This window comes from Podarcis gaigeae, assembly GCF_964106915.1.
Source record: "Podarcis gaigeae genome assembly, chromosome: 11".
Classification (NCBI taxonomy): domain Eukaryota; kingdom Metazoa; phylum Chordata; class Lepidosauria; order Squamata; family Lacertidae; genus Podarcis; species Podarcis gaigeae.
The window spans coordinates 16,751,895-16,777,905 of NC_139687.1; the positions used below are offsets into that span (position 1 = coordinate 16,751,895).

The following is a 26,011-nucleotide window of genomic DNA, read 5'->3' on the forward strand; positions in this document are numbered from 1 at the left end:
AACATGTTTGTGCCTCAGGGTCATTTATGAGGTTTTTGCTGCCTTTTTGTACGTGTGTGTGTGTGTGTCTGTGTGTTCAACTGCAACAGGAGATATTGTAATATTTTCTTTTGCACGAAAAGTGGTTGGCGATGACATTAACAAACTGCAGGAGGGCTTGAATTAAGCTACTGGGACTGTTTAAGCCAGTGATGGTGATATTATTCAAATGACTCTTTTGTGGCCACTTATTTCCCATACTTAAATAGATGGTGAGTCTCTGAAGTAGCTTGTGTTGCATCAGGTATGGCGTCTCAAACTGCATAACAAATCAACAGGAACTAAGTATTTACATTTATAAATGCTAAAATGCTGTGACAACCTACAGTATAGATTTTGTTTGCTATTATTCAGTTTTACAAAAAGGGCAGCCAATTTCTCCTTGCATTTTAGAGCTAGTGTCATGCAGTGGATAAGAATTTGAGGCGTGAATTAGGAGGTCGCTAGTTCAAATTTTGTTTGTAAAGCTTTTTGGTGCCCTAGTTTTTGCTGCAGCCTCCATTGACTGTATGGTGGTGGTAATTTGGACAAGAGAGCCAAATGTACAGATATTTTGCATTAACATGAAATTGTTGTCTTTAGAGCTTTGGTCATATTTCATAGTGATCTATTTCTTATACTCCACTTCAATCACTGAGATCCCATACCCTCCAACATTTCTTTGTTCAAAAAGGGACGTCCCAAGGAAAAGTGGGACATTCCAGGAAAAAATCAGAAACTGGGATGGCTTCTGTAAATCCCTGTAATGTTCCTGGAAAATAGAGAGACTTGGAGGGACTGAGATCTTCTGATGGGCCACTTCTGACAGTTTCCCATGCTTCTGAGATTCGGTTTTCCAACAGGTTCAGCTGCTGATTGACGACCCTCAGGAGAACTGAAATTGTAGAATAAGACAGAAGACTGGTTGATTTGTGCTGTGCTCATGCTTCAGAAAGAAGAATAGGAAGCCATGCACAGACCTACAGAAAAGTGGTCTAAGAATGAATATTATTGTGAGTCTGGGGGTTAGTCTACATGATGTTTGTAAGGTAAAGGGTAAAGGGACCCCTGACCATTAGGTCCATTCGTGACTGACTCTGGGGTTACGGCGCTCATCTCACTTTACTGGCCAAGGGAGCCGGCGTACAGCTTCCGGGTCATGTGGCCAGCATGACGTAGCCACTTCTGGCAAACCAGAGCAGCACACGGAAACACTGCTTACCTTCCAGCCAGAGCGGTACCTATTTATCTACTTGCACTTTGACATGCTTTCAAACTGCTAGGTTGGCAGGAGCAGGGACCGAGCAATGGGAGCTCACACCGTTGTGGGGATTCGAACTGCCGACCTTCTGATCGGCAGGTCCTAGGCTCTGTGGTTTAACCCACAGCGCCACCTGCGTCCCACATGATGTTTGAGTCCCTTCTAATTCCTTTAGGGTTAAAACCTAAAGGAGGTTTCCTTTGTTGAACTAGTTAAGCAAGTTTGTGAAAGAATGGCCACAATTGCCACCTAAGGACCACCATTAGTATAACGAAGGAAGTGATGGTACCCACTGGGCAAATGGGTAGGCCTTTGCCCCTCCTTACCTGGATGGCTGGTGCAAAAACTAGGAAGCAGTGGGGGAAGGGAAGCAGGTTGCAGACAGAAGCCAAAGATCCATGCTTGATTTCTGTTTGAATCCAAGGCCGTGACAAGGGGAGAAGCAGTAACTTTTGGGGTGTTGATGCTGTGAGCTCAGGTTGTATATATTTGTAAATAAACCATATATCATAAAGACACCACGGTCTCCGCCATGCCTCATTCTAACAAAACCGATCCCTGTTTAAGTACCTAGAAACCCTGGAATCTCGCACCGCTCAGAGATTGGGGTGTTGTGTAACAATATGTTACAGGGTAGAATTTTTGTGGCATTGTAAGATTAGGGGAAAGGCAGAAGGTTGATCTAGATTTGTTCATAGATTTCTGGGTGATTTGTAATAAATCAGCAAGGATTCCTGCCCGCCATATATAGCAACAACAAAATGCCCCCCCTTCAAAATTATACTGCTGCAATGTAGAAAGGTTGGGCTAACCAAGAATGGTGTTTGTGTGTGGAAGGCACTCCATTTAGTTCTGCTACTCAAAATAAATTCTTGGTCTCAGAATTCTTTAATTCTAATTGTATCTTTTGCACCTAGCTCCAGTTGGATTTGGAGGTTCTAGTAAAAACAGTAGATCAGACAAGCCTGAATTCTGCCCACCCCTCAGTATTGGACCAAGGGGGTCTGGATTCCACCCAGGGTACTCACTATATCCCTGTCTAACCTATCTCAGAAGGCTGTGATTTTGGTTTTTTTGTTTTAAAAAGCTATTGAGAGTTGTGTTTCCTGGAGAGAGGGAAGTAAATAAATAAAGTTGCATTTTTAGACATATTTACCTGTGAGTAAGCCCTACTGAACTTTTAATTATTATTATTATTATTTATTAAATTTGTATACTTTCCTTCATCTGAATATTTCAGGGTAGTTCACAGCATAAAACCTATTAGGGTTTTCTCCTGCGTAGATGCACATTGGCTCATACTGTTAAATGTTTGATTCTGCCAAATGCATTTGCTCAACATTTAAAACAAATATGAAGTGTTGAAAAAAGAATGTGTACTTTAGATCTAAACATATTTTGCAGTTATTCAGAACAGATGGTTGCTGACCTGAGCTGTAATTATTACCCTCTAACTATGGTTTAGAGCTTTCTAGTATGGATTGCTGCTTTGAACTTTGCTTTCTAATTTTATCTTCAGTGTAACATGGTTTCTCCCTAATGACCTCTTTTTCACCTTTATTTAGATCCAAAACTCTCCTGTAATTACTTGAAATGAGAAAAAATACTCTATGGATTGATTTTCATGAATTACAACCATGTCAAGTGTTATTACATTCTGAGAGAAAAGGTCAAGGAAGCCTGCTTGTTGCCCTGGAGGAACATTTGCCTATAACCAGACAAAGATCCTTCAGAGAACAGTAGAAGCTTGTGGTTATAGAGGGAAGAGAATATGATGTTTTGAAAATATAAAACAATGTTTTAGTAGCTGTATAAGAGGCACCACATTAGCTATTCCTGCTACAAGGGTGTCTGTACTAGCAACTTAAAAGGTAAAGGGACCCCTGACCATTAGGTCTAGTTGTGGCCGACTCTGGGGTTGCGGCGCTCATCTCGCCAAGGGAGCTGGCGTACATACTGGCCGAGGGAGCCGGCGTACAGCTTCCGGGTCATGTGGCCAGAATGACTAAACCAGAGCAGCGCACAGAAACACTGTTTACCTTCCTGCCGGAGCAGTACCTATTTATCTACTTGCGCTTTGACGTGTTTTCGAACTGCTAGGTTGGCAGGAGCAGGGAGCTCACCCCATCGCAGGGATTCGAACCGTCAACCTTCTGATCAGCAAGTCCTAGGCTTAGTGGTTTAACCCACAGCGCCACTTACTAGCAACTTACACGCATTTAACTTGTGCAAATTCAACTTTACGCACTTCACTGGGGAGGAAGGGGGTGGGCATCTGGGGGGGGGGCATTGACAAGAGTGTTCAGAGGTGCTGGGAAAGAGTGTTTTGATCATACCCAATTTTGGTTTTAAGTGCTATCCCTGGAATGTAACCGATATGTAAGTTGAGAGTAGACCGTATAATATTTATTTGGGTTCACCTGAGCAGCCTCATTCCTTAACTCTATGCCTATCTAATCTTTGCCACTAAAACACATAAGAGAAGCCTGAGATAAATTACTGCCCTAACCTTTGTGGTTTGGAAATAGCATATTTGGAGATTCTGGAACATGAGGTATAATGTGATTTTTTGGGGACAATGACTGCATGATTTAGCCCACCTCCGTTATGGTGGCCTTCCAGAGGCAAGGTTTGTGGGAAATGGGTCAGCCCATTAAAAGGAAAAGGAAAGGTGCTGTGGCCATTTCAATAAAAACAGCTGGTCAAAACAAATGTGGCTATTTAGGCAAGATGGGCAAGATATTCAAACAAACAAACAAACAAACAAACAAACAAACAAACAAACACCATAATTAACATTCACAAAGAATGAAATCTGAAAATCTTCACTAGCACAAACATAGCTGGCCAGCATGGTTAGAAAGTAAAGTTAAGGATTCTCATGCTGAAATGATGATGATGATGATGATGATGAGTGAATTTGGAGTGAATGGACCACTGGGGTATTTTATTTAATAATAATAATAATAATAATAATAATAATAATAATAATAATAATAATAATAATAAATTTATTATTTATACCCCGCCCATCTGGCTGAGTCTCCCCAGCCATAAAAACTTCCGTAAACAGGGCTATAGTTACATTAGTCTAGAATTGCAATTGGTGCACTCTTCCCACATTGAGGGGCATCTCAAGGTGGCATAAAATACACCAGCATAAAAGAAAGAAAAGCAAGGGAGGAAGGAAGGAAAGTGGCACATGACTCCAACCCATGTTGAATTTAAGATTTATTATGAAATTACTGATTTCATGATCTAAGCTGTTTCTCTGTTGTACAACCATGTAGAAACAGTGGTGTTGAGTGCTATACAAATCCTACAGACAAACAAATTGTCTTGACATGAGATCGTATTTTGTTTTTAACATAGCTAGAGAGGGCAAATCTTGGGAGAAAAGCAATGGCAAACCTAGACAGCATCTTAAAAAGCAGAGACATCACCTTGCCAACAAAGGTCCGTATAGTAAAAGCTATGGTTTTCCCAGTAGTGATGTATGGAAGTGAGAGCTAGACCATAAAGAAGGCTGATCACCAAAGAATTGATGCTTTTGAATTATGGTGCTGGAGGAGACTCTTGAGAGTCCCATGGACTGCAAGAAGATCAAATCTATCCATTCTGAAGGAAATCAGCCCTGAGTGCTCACTGGAAGGACAGATCCTGAAGCTGAGGCTCCAATACTCTGGCCACCTCATGAGAAGAGAAGACTCCCTGGAAAAGACCCTGATGTTGGGAAAGATGGAGGGCACAAGGAGAAGGGGACGGCAGAGGACAAGATGGCTGGACAGTGTTCTCGAAGCTACGTGCATGAGTTTGACCAAACTGCGGGAGGCAGTGGAAGACAGGAGTGCCTGGTGTGCTCTGGTCCATGGGGTCATGAAGAGTCGGACACGACTAAATGACTAAACAACAGCAGAGAGGGCAAATTGAGTAATAATTCTGTACTAGTGAGCCAAGAGATTTTTGGTTTGGCTGAGATGGGTGGGGGTGTCTGTCGATTTCTCCAATTAGGACCATGACTGTATGATAGGAGGAGGGTTTGGATAACCACCCCTCACATCTCTGGGATAACCCAGGGTCATTTCCACTGCTGTGGGCCCCACCGTTGGCCTGTGTGCCGGTTTGGCTGAGATGGGTGGGGGTGTCTGTCGATTTCTCCAATTAGGACCATGACTGTATGATAGGAGGAGGGTTTGGATAACCACCCCTCACATCTCTGGGATAACCCAGGGTCATTTCCACTGCTGTGGGCCCCACCGTTGGCATGTGTGCCGGTTTGGCTGAGATGGGTGGGGGTGTCTGTCGATTTCTCCAATTAGGACCATGACTGTATGATAGGAGGAGGGTTTGGATAACCACCCCTCACATCTCTGGGATAACCCAGGGTCATTTCCACTGCTGTGGGCCCCACCGTTGGCATGTGTGCTGGACACACCCCACACCAGACGCATGCAAAGGTAGAGCTCCTCTGTGTAAGGGGTGGGGGTTCTGGGATTACTCAGGATCACTCACTGCATGAGGGCACTCAACCAGTCTTCATCCTTAGGCTTCTGGCAAAGCCAAACGCATCAGTGGTGTCTGATGCCACCAAGCACAACAGCAGTTGTAACTCTTGAAAATGTTCTTTGAGCTTGTGAAGGGAGCTGTCCAACCACCCTCATTTTCCCCTTTGCTTTGTGCAGTCCCTCTTTCCACTCCATCAGCACCAGAGAATATCAGCCACTTCCAGCAGGGGCAGCAGCAAACTACTTTCTGAACCAAGGGAGCTATCTAGTACCAACTGTTGTGTGTTCTTGCATGATGCTCATTCAAAAGATCAGTGTGTTTGCTATGAATTAAGATACCATATCAGAAATGGCTCAGGACTGCAATGCTTCAAGGACCGCCTCTTTCCATATGAACCTACCCGGACCCTGAGATCATCTTCTGAGGCCCTCCTTCATGTGCCTCCTCCTCAAGAGGACCAGAGGTGACAACACAAGAATGGGTCCTTTTCTGCAGTGACTCCCCGTCTGTGGAATGCTCTCCCCAGGGAAGTTCGCCTGGTGCCTTCATTATACACCTTTAGGCCTTCATTATACAACTTAAGGGACACGGGTGGTGCTGTGGTCTAAACCACTGAGCCTCTTGGGCTTGCCAATCAGAAGGTTGGCGGTTCGAATCCCCACGACAGGGTGAGCTCCCGTTGCTCTGCCCCAGATCCTGCCAACCTAGCAGTTCAAAAGCACGCTAGTGCGAGTAGATAAATAGGTACTGCTGAGGCAGGAAGGTAAACGGTGTTTCCGTGCGCTCTTGTTTCCTTCACAGTGTCCCGTTGCACCAGAAGAGGTTTAGTCCTGCTGGCCACAAGACCCAGAAAGCTGTCTGTGGACAAACGCCAGCTCCCTCGGCCCGAAAGCTCAATGAGCACCGCAACCCCATAGTCGCCTTTGACTGGACTTAACCGTCCAGGGGTCCTTTACCTTTTAACCTTTACACCTTTAGGCATCAAGCAAAAATATTTCTTTTTAACCAGGCCTTTGATTGATCTGATTTACATCCTATGCCCTTTTAAAATGTGGGGTTTTTTTTGGGGGGGGGAGCTATTGGGTTGTTGTTTTTATTTTTATTATGTATTTTGTCATTTTATATCTTGATTTTATTCTGTGAACTTCCCTGAGACCACTGGGTATAGGGTGGTATATAAATTCTAATAATAATAATAATAATAATAATAATAATAATAATAATAATAATAATAGCTTTGCAATGTATAAAATGCTACATGACAACTGGGCTTAAAACACTCAAAACATATCCCACAGTGGAAATACAAATGGTCATTTCAGTTTTTCACGCCACTGGCGATCTACAGAATTTTTTTTCTTTCCTTCCACTCCAGGTCGCTAGGAGTAGATCAAAGGGTCACAAGTGATCTTGCAACGGGGCCATCTGCAGTCTTGAGATCCCGAAAAGAAAAGAAAGGAAAACACAAATCATTTGCTTTCCTGTGGGCGACAACTGATGAAAATGTTTTCTCCTGCCCCCAGCAGCCTCATGTTGTCAGAAAGGGGTGAGTGCGTGGCCAGCAGTGTGTTAGTAGCACCATATGGAATTTGGTGCCGCACTTGAATTGCTGGTGGAACTGTCATGCTGGGACGCTGCTCTAAGACGTCTCTTTGTCTCCCTTGCAATTGTGAATCTTTCATGTGTCTCTCTCTTCCCTTCCTCTCTCAGTGATTTTCCTCCCTGTGCGCTCTCTCCACTTTACTAATTAAAATTCTAATCACTCTGACAGTTAGAGCAAGGGGAAAATCATTCTTCCATGCTGGAGAAGGTAATTTCAAGGTGTTTTAGCTGCCACAGAAACAAATGGAAATTAGACAAAGAAGCTAGTTGTCATGAGGACAAGCGAGTTGCGTTGTCTCATTTTACTTAAAAACACACACATAACACATACCAAATGTGAAGAGGCTTTTTGCCTTCATATACTGTACATCAGTGCCACATCTTTGGACGCAACAAACAATGCATCCTAGCCTCTTTGTTGTTTTATGCGGGGAAATGTACATTGTACATTGGCAACCAATGACATGTTTTGCTTGTCTGTCACTGAGCAGCTGAATCGCATGGTTTCAGATATTTGATTGAGTTTCAAGTGTGACTGTAGACGAGATATGCTTCTTTCTGTGCTTTGGAGCCATTTATTTAAATATTTACGTTTTTTAAAAATTATACATGGTGGAAGGTAAGAATGTTGGACAAGGACCTTGGGAGACCAGGGTTCAAAATGCTACTCAGCCATGAAACTCACTAGGGGACCATGGCCTAGTCACTGTCATTCAGCCTAATCTACTTCACCAGGTTGTTGTGAGAATAAGGAGAGCCACGGGTGCACAATAAGGAGAGTCCCTTGGTGGAAAGGTGGGATATAAATGTACAGTGGTACCTCAGGTTGCATACGCTTCAGGTTACATACACTTCAGGTTAAATACACTTCAGGTTACATACGCTTCAGGTTACAGACTCCGCTAACCCAGAAATATTACCTCGGGTTAAGTACTTTGCTTCAGGATGAGAACAGAAATCATGCTCTGACGGCACGGCAGCAGCAGGAGGCCCCATTAGCTAAAGTGGTGCTTCACGTTAAGAACAGTTTCAGGTTAAGTACGGACCTCCGGAACGAATTAAGTACTTAACCTGAGGTACCACTGTAATAATAAATGAACACATTAAAATGTGGGTTATTAGTAAGTAATTTTATTTACGGCCATAGGCCCATACAGGTAAAAAAAAAAAACGACACATAAATAACAACTTGTGCACGTGGGGAAAACAGCCGCTAAAACACCACTATAACAATAAAATACTATAAGATAGAATGGCATACTACGCCTTAGTTAGCTTGTAGTGCTCCTTGGCGTCGCTTTTGGGTAAGGACGGCGACCAGGAACCTTGCCACTTTCAGGGTCGTATGAGTATCCTTATCCTGCAAGATTTGGGCAAGGTGGAATTTTGGTGGGGTACCCTCTAATTCTGTATGATTGATCCCAACAAATTTGCCCGTGGCACATTGAACAGGGGGCAAGTGAACATAATGTGCTGGAGCGACTCCAGTGTCTCCTTATCACATTCGCACGTGGCGGGGGCTTGGCCCTTTGAGAATCTATGTCTCAGGACGTTGGAGGGAAAAACGTTGAACCTCGCTTTGGTGAAGGCCAGTCTATGGGCAACAGTCGAAAGGGAGGAGAGGTATGATGGAACGCAGTAGGTTAAAGTGATACCAATGTTCTGAGGCGAACAAACACCTCCCCCCAGCATATAATTTCGCTGTAGATCGATGTCATCCAGTCTTTGGCGGATCAGTCTTTGAGCAGTAATTTGGTCTAGTTTTAGGGAATCTGAAGGAGAGATTCCATAACTCAGGAGTTTGGCATGAATTCTACTAGTCCAAAGGCTAGAGAATTCATCTCGCCATAAGCATTGGACAAGGTAGTGGTTTGGTAATCTATGCCAAAATGATAGCCAATAATTGAAGACTTGCTTCCACAGGCAAGTTTCTAAGGATGCGATCTTCAATTCTAGTCGCATGGCTGCGTTGTGGGTTATTTACACATGTGGAAGGAGCAATCAATTAAACTAGAACTTGTAGGCTCAAAATTAACTAGCTAGCTAACCATTTGCTAGCCATTGCTAGCAATGGGACTCGGGTGGTGCTGTGGTCTAAACCACGGAGCCTCTCGGGCTTGCCGCTTGGAAGGTTGGCGGTTTGAACCCCCGCGGTGGGGTGAGCTCCCGTTGCTCTCCTGCCAACCTAGCAGTTCAAAGGCACGTCAAAAAGTGCAAGTAGATAAATAGGTACCGCTCTGGCGGGAAGGTAAACGCCATTTCCTTGCTATGGTTTCGCCAGAAGCGGCTTAGTCATGCTGGCCACATGACCCAGAAAAACTGTCTGCGGACAAACGTAGGCTCCCTCGGCTAGTAAAGCAAGATGAGCACTGCAACTGTTATGTATTGAAGTTCTCACCCTGGCCACCAGGAGTATTGTGTATGTAGTTTTCACTCAGGTCCACGTCAGTTATTTTAGGCGGGAAACCCTGGGTTGTTGTTGCTACAATGTTGACAGCCGGCTGCCTATAAAAGCAGGCCGGCTGAGCTGTTTGCTGTTCAGTTCTGTTCCAGCTTACAAATAAAGAGCTGCTTTGGAAGAATTGCTGTGTCGTCTGCTATGTCTACCCACTACTCAACAGCAACAACCAGAGTCATTCGCGACTCGACTTAACTGTTGGTTTTTTTTAGCCATTACTAGCATTTCATAAGCCTTTTAACGTTGTCATCCACAATCACACAGTGATTGCAGATAGTGTAAATGGCAGAATTCCTTTCTAGTCCTAGCAATCCTAGAGGCTGTTCTCCAACTGGAGTGCTCGCAGGTCAGTGTTTCCCAGTTGTTGGTGTTTATCCTACATTTTTAAAGATTTGTCTTGAGGGAGTCTTTAAACCTCTTTTGTTGACCACCAGCATTACACTTTCTATTTTTAAGTTTGGAATAGAGTAGTTGCTTTGGAATGTCTCAGTCCTCAAACACTCTGCACTTCAATCCGGAGAAAGCTGCACTCACAGAGCTCAGGCAATGCTTCTTTAAAAAGAAAAAAGGTGCTCCCATGAAGTTGTTACAGTAAGTGCCACACGTTAAATGTATTGGGGGGGGGGAGAGAAGTGTCAGTACTCCATATCCTTGAGTACCCCCCAATAAAAGGTTTTGTTGTTGTTGTTGTTGTTAGTTAAATTTGTTAAATTTTAATCAATATAATCTTTCTTCCAGTTTTGTCTTATCAGTCTTCTTTTGGATGTGGGGGCAAAATACTGGAATTAGATATCATGCCAAAGTCTGTTTTCCATAAGTCATGACTGTGGCATATATGAGCATCAAATAAAGAAGTATTTTTCACCTCTTATCTATCACATCTGTTCATTCCTTGAGGCAATGTGTACACACACACACACACACACACACACACACACTAAAAATACAGAAAACTCCTGTCTAAAATAGAAGTGCATTCCATCTGATTAAATTCTACCAACAACAATGTGGTTGGACAAGTTCATAATCGGAAGGCAGAAATTGCTGAATAGATAATGTTCAATGATATTGAAGAGGGACTGGTGCTTAATTCTCTCCAATTGCCCATGCTGAAACCTTTCTTGTATTGTAACTGAAAAAGATTTCCACGCTGAAATATTCATTACTAAGTTTCTGTCTCCTTCAACTGAAATATATTAAGGATGGCATGAAGATGGAGGCTCAAGATCCCAGCCAATTACAGATGGCTCTGACTTTACATTTTTCTCTCTCTGTAGAATTGCCTAATGGAAAGACACGTGGGTTTTCAGAAAACTACCAGATTCCTGTCAGCACCTCTTTCCTGTAAAACCCATGTGGATATTTACATGTGTATAGTTCTACATATTTTCCACGTCTATTCAGTGATATAAATCATTCAGAAACTCCATTTTAGAAAGAAACATTGTGCTGGAGACTCTCCTTTCCTAGAAGTGAATAATGATTAATCTGAAGTTTATTAAAGGGTTTTCTATCTCTCTCTGTGTGTGTGAAATATTTCTAAAGGCCAATATGTCGAAAGGTGAAGTATATCATGAAATAATAATAATAATAATAATAATAATAATAATAATAATAATAATAGCAGCTTTGCAGTGTGTAAAATGATGCTACATTATAGCTGAGCTTAAGACACTCAAAACATATCCCACGGTGGAAATTTGAAAGGTCATTTCAGTTTTTCATGCCATTGGTGATCTACAGATGAGCGCCGCACCTCATAGTCGCCTTTGACTGGACTTAACCATCCAGGGGTCGTTTACCTTTTTTACCTAGTAAGCAGTAGGGACTGATCTTTTGGGAGGTCAGCCCCCAACATGCTGTCCATTACTGAGTGCTCTTCTTTATCAGATTGCTCCAAGCCATATTAACTGCATCAGATGATGATGATGATGATGATTTCAAAAACCCTCTCCCACCAAAATTGGAGGACATATTTTTAACAGTGTGGGTAAAAACGTCCTGAAAAGAGAGATTCTCAGATCCTGTCAAACTGGTCCAATGCATTTCACAATAAAACAACCGGCTGTCTCGGGTTATGTCTATGCAGTTTGCACTTTAGCGTCAACCATATTGCCAGTGTGATGTATGGATTCAGCTTCCATTAACAAATTAAACAGCTGCCTGGTGTGAAAAGTAATAGTCAGAATTATAAGACTGAAGACAAAAGGTATCCACAGATGTGTCCACTTATGGATGGGAAAAGAGGCTCACTGAGATTTAGGGGTACTGTGACAATAAACCTCATGTCAAGGAGAATCAATGCGAACTGTAGCTAGGAGACAAGGCAGGCATTGCCAACAAAGAGATGTCAACAGGAGAAATCTAATTACCTTCAGCACAGCCTGCCTAATGGGAAAAAGGAAATCCAGATTAAAAGGGGGACAAGACAACAGAAACTAGCTAAATTTAAAATCTACCGTAGGACAGGATCTTCATTAGGCCTAACGAAAATGTCACAAAATAATGAGCAAAGTTTTGAGCTATACATTCCCATTCAAACCTGACTTTGGATAGTGAAGATATAGATAGTAAAACGAATCTATATTAACAAAATGCTGTACTGTTTTTAACATTTGATTGGGAGCCTCCCAGAGTGGCTGGGGAAACTCAGCCAGATGGGCGGGGTATAAATAATAAATTATTATTATTATTATTATTATTATTATTATTATTATTATTATTATTATTATTATTATTATTATATAAAATACCCCAGTGGTCCATTCACTCCAAAAAATCTAACTGTGATTGGTGTGTGTATGTGTTTGTCTTTCTATCTATATCTATCTATATCTATCTATCATCTATCATCTATCTATCTATCTATCTATCTATCATCTATCTATCTATCTATCTATCTATCTATCTATCTATCTATCTATCATCTATCTATCTATCATCTATCTATATCTATCATCTATCTATCTATCATCTATCTATTTATCTATCTGATATAATATCCAATTAAGGAGCTAGAATGCTTGAGCATTTTGAGTGAAAAATTTCTTCAGGAAACTCAAAAATGTTGTATCTTTTATTAGAACAACAATAACATGCATTAGAACAACAATAACATGTTTATTCTACACGTACTCTGTCAGTAAATTATAATAAGAAAAAGAAACTGTGCTTTACATTCACAGTAACAGTGGACGACAACATAGGATTTGGGCAATGTTTCCTTTACAACAATCTCAGGCCCTTCTCTTTTCTCATTTCCTCTCCCAGCAGCCAGCAAAATGGGCCGACATGAGGAAAATGTCTGCCAAGGAGCTTTAACGAGAGACAATTTTTAATTAACAGGGGCCAAAGGTGATGATAACCCCAAGAGTGCTGGAGAGAAATTAACATGGAAAAGCAGTTCCACACTCCTGCGGGTCCCAAAAGGCTAGTCGTATTAGTGGTGTCTGTTCACATTGAGCCTTCGCTGTGTCTTTTTATTGATTCACTTGTCCAAATCTGACAAAAACAGTGCTGGCCATCAGTTGTTCGGTCACGGTGGCAACTCATGGCTAGAAAGGAACAGCTTAGTTGTAAAACATTCCGCATAGTGAGGTCTGCCATTGTGGTCGCATTTCCCAGAACTGATTAATTTGGAGGAGTATCAAGTGAGCGCTGGAATAAGAAGAAAAGAAGATGAAGGGGCGGGGGGACACACACAAATTAAATACTATCCACTGTTTCCTCTTCAGGATGATATTTTACTAGCCTCTAACTGTTTGGCTAGGTCTTTGTAAAAGTCATAGAAATACAATGTCCTGTTTAAGGAAGACATTCTGCATAGCATGCACTCTTGACATTAGTTTTGCAAAATAATATCCTGTGGATAAAAGATTTTCAAAGCTGTGAATCTATTCACATCACCTGTGCATAAGGCCTATTGAAGACAGTGGGACTGGCTTCTAAGTCAACATGCATAGAATTATGCTGCGTATTATCTGCTAGGAAGCAAATGTATAAAGAATTAATCTGTACAGCAAGCAAATACTTAAGTCTATTATTCTGATAGCTGGTTGGAAACCCATGTAAAGGAAAACCTTGGTTAGTGCTTTTGTTCTTGCTACAGACATGTTGGGTGAAATATATAGTTTTTCTTCTTAATTATTGTTGGCATTGTACAGATTTTAAACAAAATACAATTTTAGCAGATCTGAAATGGTTTTAATTAAAAAAATTGTTTTGATTTTTTCATGTCAAACTTGATTTCATTCTTGATCTAAATAACCATCTTAACTACGAATCCTTCTTAAGAAATAGCTTTTTAGAAGTGATTATTTTTTTCTCTTGTCCTTTTCATAGGAGTTCTTAACCCTAATTTGATTCATGTGTTTAGAAGTCTGAAAATAAACACTTGTCGTGACCATTTACCAGAGCAATCTATATACAGAAAGAGGTTGGCTCTAATGTAGGGGCAGAGAACTGGATCTGACTGGCAGGCCATATCCTTATTTTCCCCATCCACCCATTGGCCAAGTTTGACAGGTGGGTGGGAATGCCCATCTATCAATCACCTGACATCATAATGATCTTAGGCGGCCTGCTTTTGCCCACATGGACAATCAGCTAATTGTTGCTTGCAAAGCACAGTACATGTAGCTTTTGTAAGTGTGGGTGATCAGCTGATCAGAGGTGCCTCTAAACCCTCTTGGGCTCAGATATGTCTTTATCTTCCCACATCTGACACCATATATAATGTCAGGTAGGTAGACAATGACATGGCTTGGCCAAAACAGCGTAACAAACAAAACAGGGAATGCTAAGTCTCTGTTAGATGCATCATGGAAGCATCTCACAAAGATCTATGTAATCATCTCAAAGAAGAAGCAAAAAGAAGTTAGAAACTAAGAGTGTGGTTGAAGAATTTCATTTGCCCACTTCTCTTGTGCCACCATGTATGAACTAATAATCTATTTTTTTACAAAAAAATCTTCCTCATGTTGCAGCTACTCTTCATGGAAAATTTTCAGATAACTATATGGATGAGGCATCAAATTAAGGCACGGCGCAGTTGGCAAATTCATTTTGCCATTTAACACCGCTCCTCCTCAAAAGATTCTCAATCTGTAGCCCTCCAGATGTCTTTGGTCAGCCATGATAGGAGTTCTAGTCCAGCAAAACCAGGAGGGTCACAATTTCCTTACCTCTGAATTAAAGTAAAATGGAGGATGATCTTACCTGCCCAAGCCAACCACTGGTTTTGCTGCTGTGATGGCACCAAATGTGTTATTTATAAAATAAAGTACCTCAATCTTTCACTGGCTGATTAACATTTTATGGCCTTTTAAATGTTTCTGTGGCAGGTAGGTTATTGGCCTGTTTTCTTTTCTTATGTATTTTATTTATTTGAATTATATTTCTACTCTGCTCTTCTCTCACATGAGTCACCAAGAGGCTTAGATACCATAAATGATAACATAGCAGAACATCACAACTACAACATAAATCATATAAAATAACTGACAAATCATCTGTGAAACAACCGCCTTCTGTGAAGCACTATTAAGAAAACAACTTAAAAAAATAGGTTAAACAGCATAATCCCAATAAAAGTCATATTATAAAATTCACAAAGCATTACAGCGCTCATAAGCCACAATGTCCAATTTTGTGTTTTCATTTTGTATTTGTGCACGGTGAACCGCCCTGTGGTTCATCTTCAGATGAAGGGCAGTATAAACATGTAATAAATATTTTTAAAATATAAGCATCAACGGTCTTAGGAAAATAATAGTGTGGAGTGCTGTTTCAGAGGACGAGGCTGTGGAGAATATCCATCTGATGTACCCCCTCAACCACCCTTTCTGGGATGGTTTGTGTCACTTCATTGCTTAGCCTACAGTGTGAAAACCTTATGTTATTTCCAGTTGGAAAACCATACTGTATGGCATCACCGTTTAAATCAAGAACATAGAGATACCACAAAAACATTCATTGCCAGAACAAACAAATCTTAGAGGAAGTATTGACAGGTGATATTTTAATTGCTTTGACCTCTAAATTGATTAAATAATCATGAAACCGCTTCTGTTTAACAACTGCTTGAAGTACTTTATATTCTTGTCTCCGAGTGGAACGGAGTCTAGCTTGTAATGGTGTGATTGATTTTTCCATATCAAATACAATGTTATGGTCTGTTGTTTCCATCGCAAACGTACAAGAATCTGTCTTTGGGCTCGGGCTTTGGCCCGGCACTCTCAAGCCATACTTTATGTGACCACATCCTTCCATTACAAGTATGAGTGGATTAATATTGATTTTTCCCCCTCCCTCTCTTTCTCTTCCAGAGCTGAAGGTCCATCTTAACAGCAATAAATTACACAGCAAAAATATAAAGATAAGTTTCCTCCTCCTTGCTCTTCATAGTAAGGATTAGTGCATTGTCTTAAAAAGCAAGGTCTGTTTCTCTTAACCCGTTGGGAAGTTCCAGGAGAAATCTTGGCTCTGGACTTCGGATGTTTATTTGATGTGGAACATGCCAACAGCACCTCTGAGCTGCCTGGAAAGCTGGTTCAACAAAAGCTTCCAACCCTTTCCACATGTTGACAAGAGCAAGATGGTGAAAAATATAGCAGCAAAGAGTTCTACTAATTGTGAGAACTCAAAGGCTTGAATTCCTTGATGTGCATCCTGTCTGCCTGTTTCCTGGCCAATGGATAAATCCATCTCTGACACTGGTGTTGTTAAACTTGTTTCTGGATAGAAATGTTGACCTTAATCATAAAGAGCTGTTGAGTCAGCTGTTGAGCTGCACAAGCTGGTGTAGCTCAAAATTGAAAAACACTTCAGAATGTAAATATTGACCCGTGGAATCAAAAAAGTTTGGCAAGGTGGTCTTTTAGAGGAATTAACACAAAAACTAAGTGTGGGAAGAGATAAGGGCTTTATTTGAGAAAACATGGAAAGCATTTATTAAATACTAGCACAGAATGTTCGGCATTGCCCAGGAATTTGAAGAAACCAAAAAATATTGTGTTTTTCACAGGGTAAAAAGGTAAAGGACCCCTGTATGGTTAAGTCCAGTCAAAGGTTACTATGGGGTTGTGGTGCTCTTCTCACTTTTAGGCCGAGGGTGTCGGCGTTTGTCCACAGATAGTTTTCTGGGTCATGTGGCCAGCATGACTAAACCGCTGACACAGACACACAGAAGTAATGTTTTGGTCCACCAATGGAAGAAAAGGGCTGAAATGGAGCTTCTGCCTGCCTCTCTCCCTCTCCCTTCCCTTCCACAGTTGAGGGAATTGGATTTCCTTTTCCGCTGTCTGGTTCCATTGTTTCCCTACCCATCTCACACCCAAGGAGAGCTGGTTGTCACTCTCCACTCTCCCTTCCTTGCTGAAGAAAGGAGGGAAGGCAATTTGCTTTGGCCCTCTCAATGCCATGGCTGTGCATGGAGAAGTGATGGAAGGCAGCAGAGGTACAGGGAGGTCCTCTGTATGGGAGTTCCTCCTCCTGCCAGCCAGCCACCAGTTTTTGGCCATGTGTGATTTTGGGTCCTATGGAACAGGACCCTCGTGTGAGTTGCAATTGCACTGTATCAGTTTAATAGTAACCCTATATTGTATAGATAGTTGGAAAACTGCACAGCAAAATTCAGAAAAGCGCATTTTTGATAGCTTTTGTTTCAGTTCACATGTTTTTCTGGTAAATGCAAATCAAGTAGTTTTACATTAAAATGCAAACTGAACCAAATTTCTTCCTCATTCCTACATCCGACTCTGCTTTGAATTTTTTTTAATTCAGTGGCGATGTACAGTGTTGGATAAAATGATGGGTTTTATATTACAGTGTTGGATAAAATGATTTTGTCCTGCCAAATGCTATATTCACTCAGAGCTGCTTTGAAGTCTACAAAAATAATTTTATCTCTCCCCAGAACATGAGTTCATTCACTATCTTGGGGGGAAAGCAAAAAGTTAATTATGTAGATGATAGCTTGCTTTGGGGATTGTACAGACAACAAAACTGCAGAAAATGCAAAAAAACAAATTAATGGTGGTGAGAAAGTCCTGTTGCACATTTTATTGAAAAGTTATATCCTCAATAATTACATTAAAAGGATTACTGTGGTGTAAAAGGTTCCTATGGAGTCTGTGAAGTCTATCACACACTGAAAAATTTCCAGATGTTTGTTTTACCCATAGTGGTTGCAGCAGAGTCCAAATTAATGCAAGATACTGCCTAGAAATCAATAAAAATTTCTAATGAGTACATGGAAAGCATTAAAAAAAAAGATTTGAGAAGGATTTGAACTACAGTAAAAAAACCCAAATGTTCTTGTTTGCTCAATTAAAAAACACACACGTTATACCTCTGGAATACATTTAATTCTCAGATTCCTCTTAAAGGAGACAGTCTGTTTATTTCAGTCTTAGGAAGAACCTTGGGGCATAGTATATAAAATGTCAGCAATAAATTTGAAAAATGTTAACTGTAATGCTAACAAAACACATCTGTCCTTAATACGGATAATAAAAACCTGGAACATTTCTAAATGAAAAAAAGAAAAGAAAATGAAAATGAAAGCATTACCTGAACGCTGATAGGTTCCTAGGTTGTTGCGGACTGTGCAGTCAGGGATATTTATGTCCAATGAACTTGATTTATACCATCCGGGCTGAGTATAAACTGTTGCTTACACAGGGCAAGACCTGGAAAGTCTCATTTGTATGGTAATGATTAAGTTTAGTGCTTATACCACCAACCAGTGCCATTGAAACTACAAATTTGAAGAGAGAAACAAGAAGTGAGCGTATGGGGTGGGGGTCGGGGGTGGCCATTTCTCCCAATCTCAAGGGCCATATGTTTATAGGTTTCCCCAAAGGCAGCTATGGAGAATTCTGGCCAATTCCTGAAATTCATTATGTAAAGTAAGGTATAACTTTTCCCTGGTGACTAAGCACTTCATTTGCAGTGAGCAATCCGATTATTTTATTGCCCCCAAAGTAAATATACTATACTATATACTATATACTATATACTATATACTATATACTATATACTATATACTATATACTATGTTATTAAGTATTTTAACAAAATTGCCTTGTAGACTACAATAGGCATGGACTACCTAACTCTGATCAGAGATGTCCCCTCAAGAACAGCCTTCTTTCCCTTCGTTGCAGAATGACACAGTCCTGAATTCATATGTTCTCCTTCTCCTGAACAACACTGGCTCTTATTTTTAAATTGTTGATGTGTAAATCTTTAGACTATAGGTAGTATGCTCCAGCAAGGAGCATAGAGCAGGGGACGCGGGTGGCGCTGTAGTCTAAACAACTGAGCCCCTTGGATTTGCCAATTGGAAGGTCGGCGGTTCAAATCCCCACGATGGGGTGAGCTCCCATTGCTCTGTCCCAGCACCTGCCAACCTAGCAGTTCAAAATCATACCAGTGCAAGTAGATGGATAGGTACCACTGTGGTGGGAAGGTAAACGGCGTTTCCATGCAGTCTGGTTTCTGCCACAGTGTTCCATTGTGCCAGAAACGGTTTAGCCAGAAGCATGGCCTCATGACCCTGAAAGCTGTCTGTGGACAAACGCCGTCTCCCTGGGCCTGAAAAGTGAGATGAGCGCCGCAACCACATAGTCGCCTTTGACTGGACTTAACCATCCAGGGGTCCTTTATCTTTTTACCTTTTAGAGCAGGGCTGGCTAATCTGCTGTCCTCCAGCTCTTGTTCAACCACAGTCCCCATAATCCATGTTTGTTGGCCATGCTGGCCTGGACTGATGGTAGGACCACATGTTGGCTACCCTTGGCCTGCTGCAGCATGGAATAGATTTATCCAGTTCCATTCTGGCATTACTCTTTTGGTTTCATTATGTTGCACATTCCACTCTGGCTGTCTTCCATTAGGAAAATGAACTCTTGAAACATTTAGAATGGAATCTGAACATGCACTTTCATACTTTGCTCACTGCATACTTCCTCCCTTTGTATTTTTTAATCGATCCTCTCTGCAGAAGGACTCCAGTGTGGGGTCAAGTAAGTAAGTAAGTAAGTAAATAAAGGCCACTATTTCATTGACAGTAGGCATATTTTGTAGAGGGACGCGGGTGGCGCTGTGGGTTAAACCACAGAGCCTAGGACTTACCGGTCAGAAGATCGGCGGTTTGAATCCCCGTGACAGGGTGAACTCCCATTGCTCGGTCCCTGCTCTTGCCAACCTAGCAGTTCGAAAGCATGTCAAAGTGCAAGTAGATAAATAGGTACCACTCTGGCGGGAAGGTAAACAGTGTTTCCGTGCACTGCTCTGGTTTGCCAGAAGCGGCTTCGTCATGCTGGCCATATGACCCGGAAGCTATACGCCGGCTCCCTCAGCCAAAAAAGTGAGATGAGTGCCGCAACCCCAGAGTCGGTCACGACTGGACCTAATGGTCAGGGATCCCTTTACCTTTACCTTTAGGCATATTTTGTAAAATGGTGGTGCTTTTGATATTGTTCTAGGTTAGAAAGAGGGATGGCAGGATCTGTCTTAAACCCTTTCTTTTTTCTTTAAAAAAAACAAGTTTTATTTAATTATCATTTGAGTATGATTCAGTCCTTTTTTTATACAGTTGAATTACCACAGACACACACAGCTTGCCTGCTCAGCCTCTTTGAAGAGTCATTAGTTGAGAGTTCTTGGTGAAAGGAGAGCAGAAAATTCCATGTTATCATTGGCAGATGGATTTTTTCCTTTTGCATGTGACACTCAGGGCTTAGTATGTAATGGCTATTTGTGATATGCGTTGCACTTCCTGGTTAACTCAACAAAATATACGAATCTGACGAAATCTCATGTAGTGTTTATTTTAGTGTTTCTGTAATGTAGTATAAATTGTAATTTATGAGGTGACATTGAAGAAAATTCCAGGGGAAGTTGAGTATAAGATTAAGGGATTATTAAATCAACTTTATTGTGTTTCCCAAACTTAAAAACACTTTACAGCTGCTATAAATTGTATAAGTGTGTTATCAACCCATAAATTTTAATAATTTAATAAACATTCTTTTGTAAAGTTGGGCAGAGGGCCAGAACCCTGAACTGTTTGTCCAATCAGTTTTACTAGCAATGTACTGTTTATCTGCCTAATGCATACATGATCTCTTTGTCATTTGTAAAGAGTGGTTATTACTTTTAATGGACCACTTGTTGGACATCAGAGAAATAAGAAAACAATCAGTCAAGCCTGCTTCCTTCCTTCTCCATTGGTTGCTCCTTGGGACTCACATGCATCAGGAAACAGAAATTGCTCCTGCTTTGTTTTATGCATCTATGTTCATTTCCTAAAGGATTCTGGGTACTTTCATTTTTGGAATGGCAGACTCCGATGCATGGGGTGGGTAGGGGGAAGAAGGCCCAGGGAAGAGGCCCAGTAGAGTCTAAGACAAGGATTTCTGGAATATTAGCCTTGTTTCGCCATCCTAGGCTTCATCAGTAGAACAGGCTCATATGTACTATTACAGGATAGTGGATCTTATAGCATAGTAGTGGTTACAGTAAGCTTACTGTTCTACTGATGAAGCCTAGGATGGTGAAACAAGGCTAATGTTCCGGAAATCCTTGTCTTAGACTCTGTGAAAGGATTCTGTGGAACTGTAACAAGCCTTCATGTGGACTATTGGACTCTTTGAACAGACAGGTGGAATAGATACTTATACATGTATGGACCTTATGCATGAACTGACTAGAGAATGAACTGATCCACTGGGTCTTCTGCTTTTTTCATTGAACGTTATGAGACTTCTGTTGAAATCTACAAATAGATACAATGAACAGTATACCTTATTTATTCAAAAGTACAGCCGGTTACGGTTTGTGTGTTTATTGAGTATGTTCCACGTAGCCATAGGTTTGTTGTTGTTGGTTGGCAAATGGCACCACTCCTATTTGCAAACTGCTATTCCAAAATTCGAACCAAAGTTACCGTGCACTGCAACCACCAGGTAAAAACGGTGCTTTGTTTTTCGTTTGTTTGTTTCTAAAACCGGCTCTCAATATTAATTGCACCGTTCCTTCTCAGTGGTTGTTTCTGAGTGTTAAAACTGTTAAATGCCATTTTACTGCAATGTGAGCAGGAATGTCGCATAGTATTAAAATCTCATATGCAGTTTATTGGTGGATTTCAACCCGTTACCAAAGGCTGCTTTGATTTAGTAGATCTCTCCCATTGTTAACTACATTTATCCCATAGAAGATAATACGGAGCTCTATTAAGGAATGCAGTTACTTACATGTACATATTGTACTAAGCACCACATATAAATTATATATACTAGCTGTTACGCAGGATGTGCTTTCGGCAAAGTAAGAAATCAGTTCTCAAGAAATCTTAATAAACATTAATTTATTTTAATGAAAACATATTTGCCTTTGATTTCTCTGCGCTCTGCAGCAAATAAAAACGAGTTACTTGAAAATGCATCTTACAGTGGGAAATGCTCTGTTCAGAAGATTTATTCTGGCTTCACCAAGTGGAGAACTGGTGCTGTGTTTTCAGGCTGCTTAATGTTTGCCTCTGATTGAAAGCATAATTTTGGAATCCCGGTAAATAGGGAAGATGGACTATGTCTTTAGTAAGAGGAGAACCTGGCCTGCAAAATTCAGTGAAGTGGTTTTTGTTTCCCTGGTACCAATATGAGCCCGGGCATAGCAACAGTCAAAATATGCTTGAAAGAGATAGGCCTAGGGTATTTCTAGATTACACATTTAAATGAGTTAGTAGTTTATTGGCTACGTTCATATCTATTTTTATCTATTATGATAATATTGCAAGTGTTTTTAGAAGCCTTGTGCTTTGTCATATATGCAATAAAAGGTTCCCATTCATTTTTATATTTGTTACCATCCTGATAACATTCTGAGTTTACCCGTTAGTTTGGCCCTCTCTGCATATTCCATTAATTTAATTTGTCAAACTTTTTTTTGTTTGTTTATGATTTGGACATGCACAATTGAACAATGTAGTAATGGAACCAGGGAGGGGGTAGAGAGAAGTCGGGGGATTGGAGAAATCCCATATTTTGGTACTGTGTTGAATGTACAAATATTATGAAAAATGATACAGTTGCTCAAATTTTTATTTCTTATTTCTTAATGTTTATTGTTATAAGATGTTTGTTATATTGAAAACCAGTAAAAATATTATTTTAAAAGTAGTTTATTGGCCACAGGGGTGCCAACCAGAATAAAATATTTGGGGGGGGGGGCAGGTAAGCCCCACCCCACATAATCAATCATGTGATGGGGGCACACCCACACAATTTAAATAGTGGGGGCCATCCCAGTTAGACCAGAAGAGTAAGCTGCCAGAAACAATCAAGATTGTTTCTACATAGAGAACTGCATTCAGAACAGATACATATGTATTTCTATATCTCTCTCTCTCCCCCCCCTCTCTCTCACACACACAATTTCCCTCCCTCCCTGTCCTCCGATGGTATAATATTTCTAGCATATATAAAAGTAGCACACATGACTTCAGCTACAATTTTGACTTAATGAAGAGCTTAATAAAAATCGGCATTCATAGCTCCTGTGTAGACCGATAAATTAGCTAATGGAAAAACTAAGTCCTTATGTATTATGCAAAAGATTAGTCTTTACATTTGCATAATATGCTACAAATGACCTACTGTTTCAAGGAGTAGCAGCTCAGTTAAATGTGATCTGAAAGCCAAAGTGACGTCAATAAACTAATTACTCTTAGCATGGCAGGTCTCATTCATTGTATGGAGTTCAGGACCTCCCTCCATGCTCCTCAGCGCAGAGAGGACAGTTGAAAGACACGGAAGACATGGCTCAAGAAAACAGCAGAGCGTTAATGAAAGAAAGATATACTCAGCGTGATGGGAGGTAGAGATATTTCCATTTTGCTAAGCTTGTTAAATCATTCCTCTTTCTCCAATGGCACAGAGCTTGTGCTTGTGGTCCCTTGAGCTTGGAAGTGCAAATGAACCCTGGAAAAATGAAACAATTTCACCCCCAAATCCTAGGTCAGGGTTATCTAAGGCAAAATCTCTTTCAGTGTTTTGGGTTTCCAAAAGAAGGGACACTATTTAGGTGAGGAAAGGCAGGTGCTCCAACCCTCTTATGGTATAGGATTTGGAAGCATCTATATTTGTGAAAGCTATGGTTTTCCCAGTAGTGATGTATGGAAGCACGAGCTGGACCATAAAGAAGGCTGATCGCCGAAGAACTGATGCTTTTGAATTATGGTGCTAGAGGAGACTCTTGTGAGTCCCATGGACTGCAGGAAGATCAAACCTCTCCATTCTGAAGGAAATCAGCCCTGAGTGCTCACTGGAAGGACAGATCATGAAGCTGAGGCTCCAATGAAGCTTTGGCCACCTCATGAGAAGAGAAGACTCCCTGGAAAAGACCCTGATGTTGGGAAAGCTTGAGGGCACAAGGAGAAGGGGACAACAGAGGATGAGATGGTTGGATAGTGTTGTCAAAGCTACCAGCATGAGTTTGACCAAACTGCGGGAGGCAGTGGAAGACAGGAGTGCCTGGCATGCTCTGGTCCATGGGGTCACGAAGAGTCGGACACGACTAAACAACAACAACAACAATATTTGTGGCTTAGAATCATAGGATTGAAAGGGACCCAAGGATCATCTAGTCCGACCCGCTGCAATGCAGGAATCTCAACTAAAGCATTCAGGACAGATGGTCGTCCAACCTCTGCTTAAAAACCGCCAAGGAAGAAGAGTCCATCATGTTGAACAGCTCCCACCATTAGAAAGTTCTTCCTGTTTAGTTGGAATCTCTTTTAACTTGCATCCATTGATTCGGGTCCCTCGAGCTTAGTTGCCCTCCTCTGCATCCATTCCAGCTTGTCAATATCCTTCTTATATTGTGGCGCCCAAAATTGGACACAGTATTCCAGGTGTGGTCTGACCAAGACAGAATAGAGCGGTGGTATTATTTCCCTTGATCTGCACACTGTACTTCTGTTGATGCAGCCTAGAATAACATTAGCTTTTTTTGCTTTTGCTGCTGCATCACACAGTTGACTCATGTTAAGCTTCTTCTCTACTAAGACCCCTACATCCTTTTCACATGTACTACAGGCAAGCCAGATGTTCCCCATCTTACATCTGTGCAGCTGATTCTTCCTACCTAAGTGTAGAAACTTACATTTGACCCTATTGGAATTCATTTTGTTGGTTTGGGCTCAGTTCTCCAATCTCTTAAGGTCATTTTGAATCCTGATTCTGTCATCTGCTGCATTAGCTACCTCTCCCAGTTTGCTGTCATCTGCAAATGTGATGAGCATCCCCAAATTCCTTCATCCAAGTCATTTATAAAGACGTTGAACAACAATGGGTCCATGACAGAACCCTCCAACATCCCACATGTTACTTTTCCCCAGGATGATGAGAAACTATTAGTGAGGCTTGCTGTGGCCCAACCTAGATCTGAAATGTTACTAAATGTGTGAGCTTGAATGAAGAAGGGAATACCGCTATATCCTTTGTCCATTTTTGTGTGTGTTAGAAGTCTACCTTCCCCACCATGTGGCAGAAGAACAGCTGAGGCTGATTCTGAGCAGGACAAAAATGGCCAGAAGGAATTGGGTTAAGCTGCCCTCTCCAACATCATTTCTTTGTTCAAACACTCACTCCCCAAGGCTGTTTTTGATATATATTTTTAAAATGTCAACAGGAAAGATATACAGAACTATATGTCTATTTTCTGCCTCATTGATTTTACACTATCGATGTTATAAACTTATAAATGAGTCTTGTGCAGAATATATAAATGCCAAAGTTATCATCCCTTTACTTTTTTTTTTAAGGTGAGTGAATAAACAATGTTGCTATGGCTAAAGTTGCTATGAGGTACAGTATAAAGATAGAAAGGCAGACAACAACAATAAATAAATTAATTAAGAATAATAATTTATTATTTTTGCCATCTGACTGGGTTTCCCCAGCCACTCTGTGCAACTCCCAACAGAATTAAAAGCACAATAAAACATCAAACATTAAAAACTTCCCTAAACAGGGCTGCCTTCAGATGTCTTCTAAAAAGTCAGGTAATTGTTTATTTCCTTGACATCGGATGGGAGGGCGTTCCACAGGGCAGGTGCCACTGCCAAGAAGGCCCTCTGCCTGATTTGCTGTAACATCACT

At 41.1% G+C, this 26,011-nt stretch overlaps 1 protein-coding gene across 1 annotated transcript in view; it reads right to left on the reverse strand.

Annotated features, from left to right (window-relative positions):
* Positions 1-13,062: 13,062 nt before the first annotated feature.
* Positions 13,063-26,011, reverse strand: part of LOC310826960 (uncharacterized protein) — a 430,074-nt gene continuing 417,125 nt past the window's right edge. Inside the window, exon 3 of the mRNA XM_083702449.1 lies at positions 13,063-13,502. Within this exon, the coding sequence (XP_083558575.1) occupies positions 13,415-13,502 (88 nt within the window). The 3' untranslated portion in view covers positions 13,063-13,414. The remainder of the gene's footprint in view (positions 13,503-26,011) is intronic.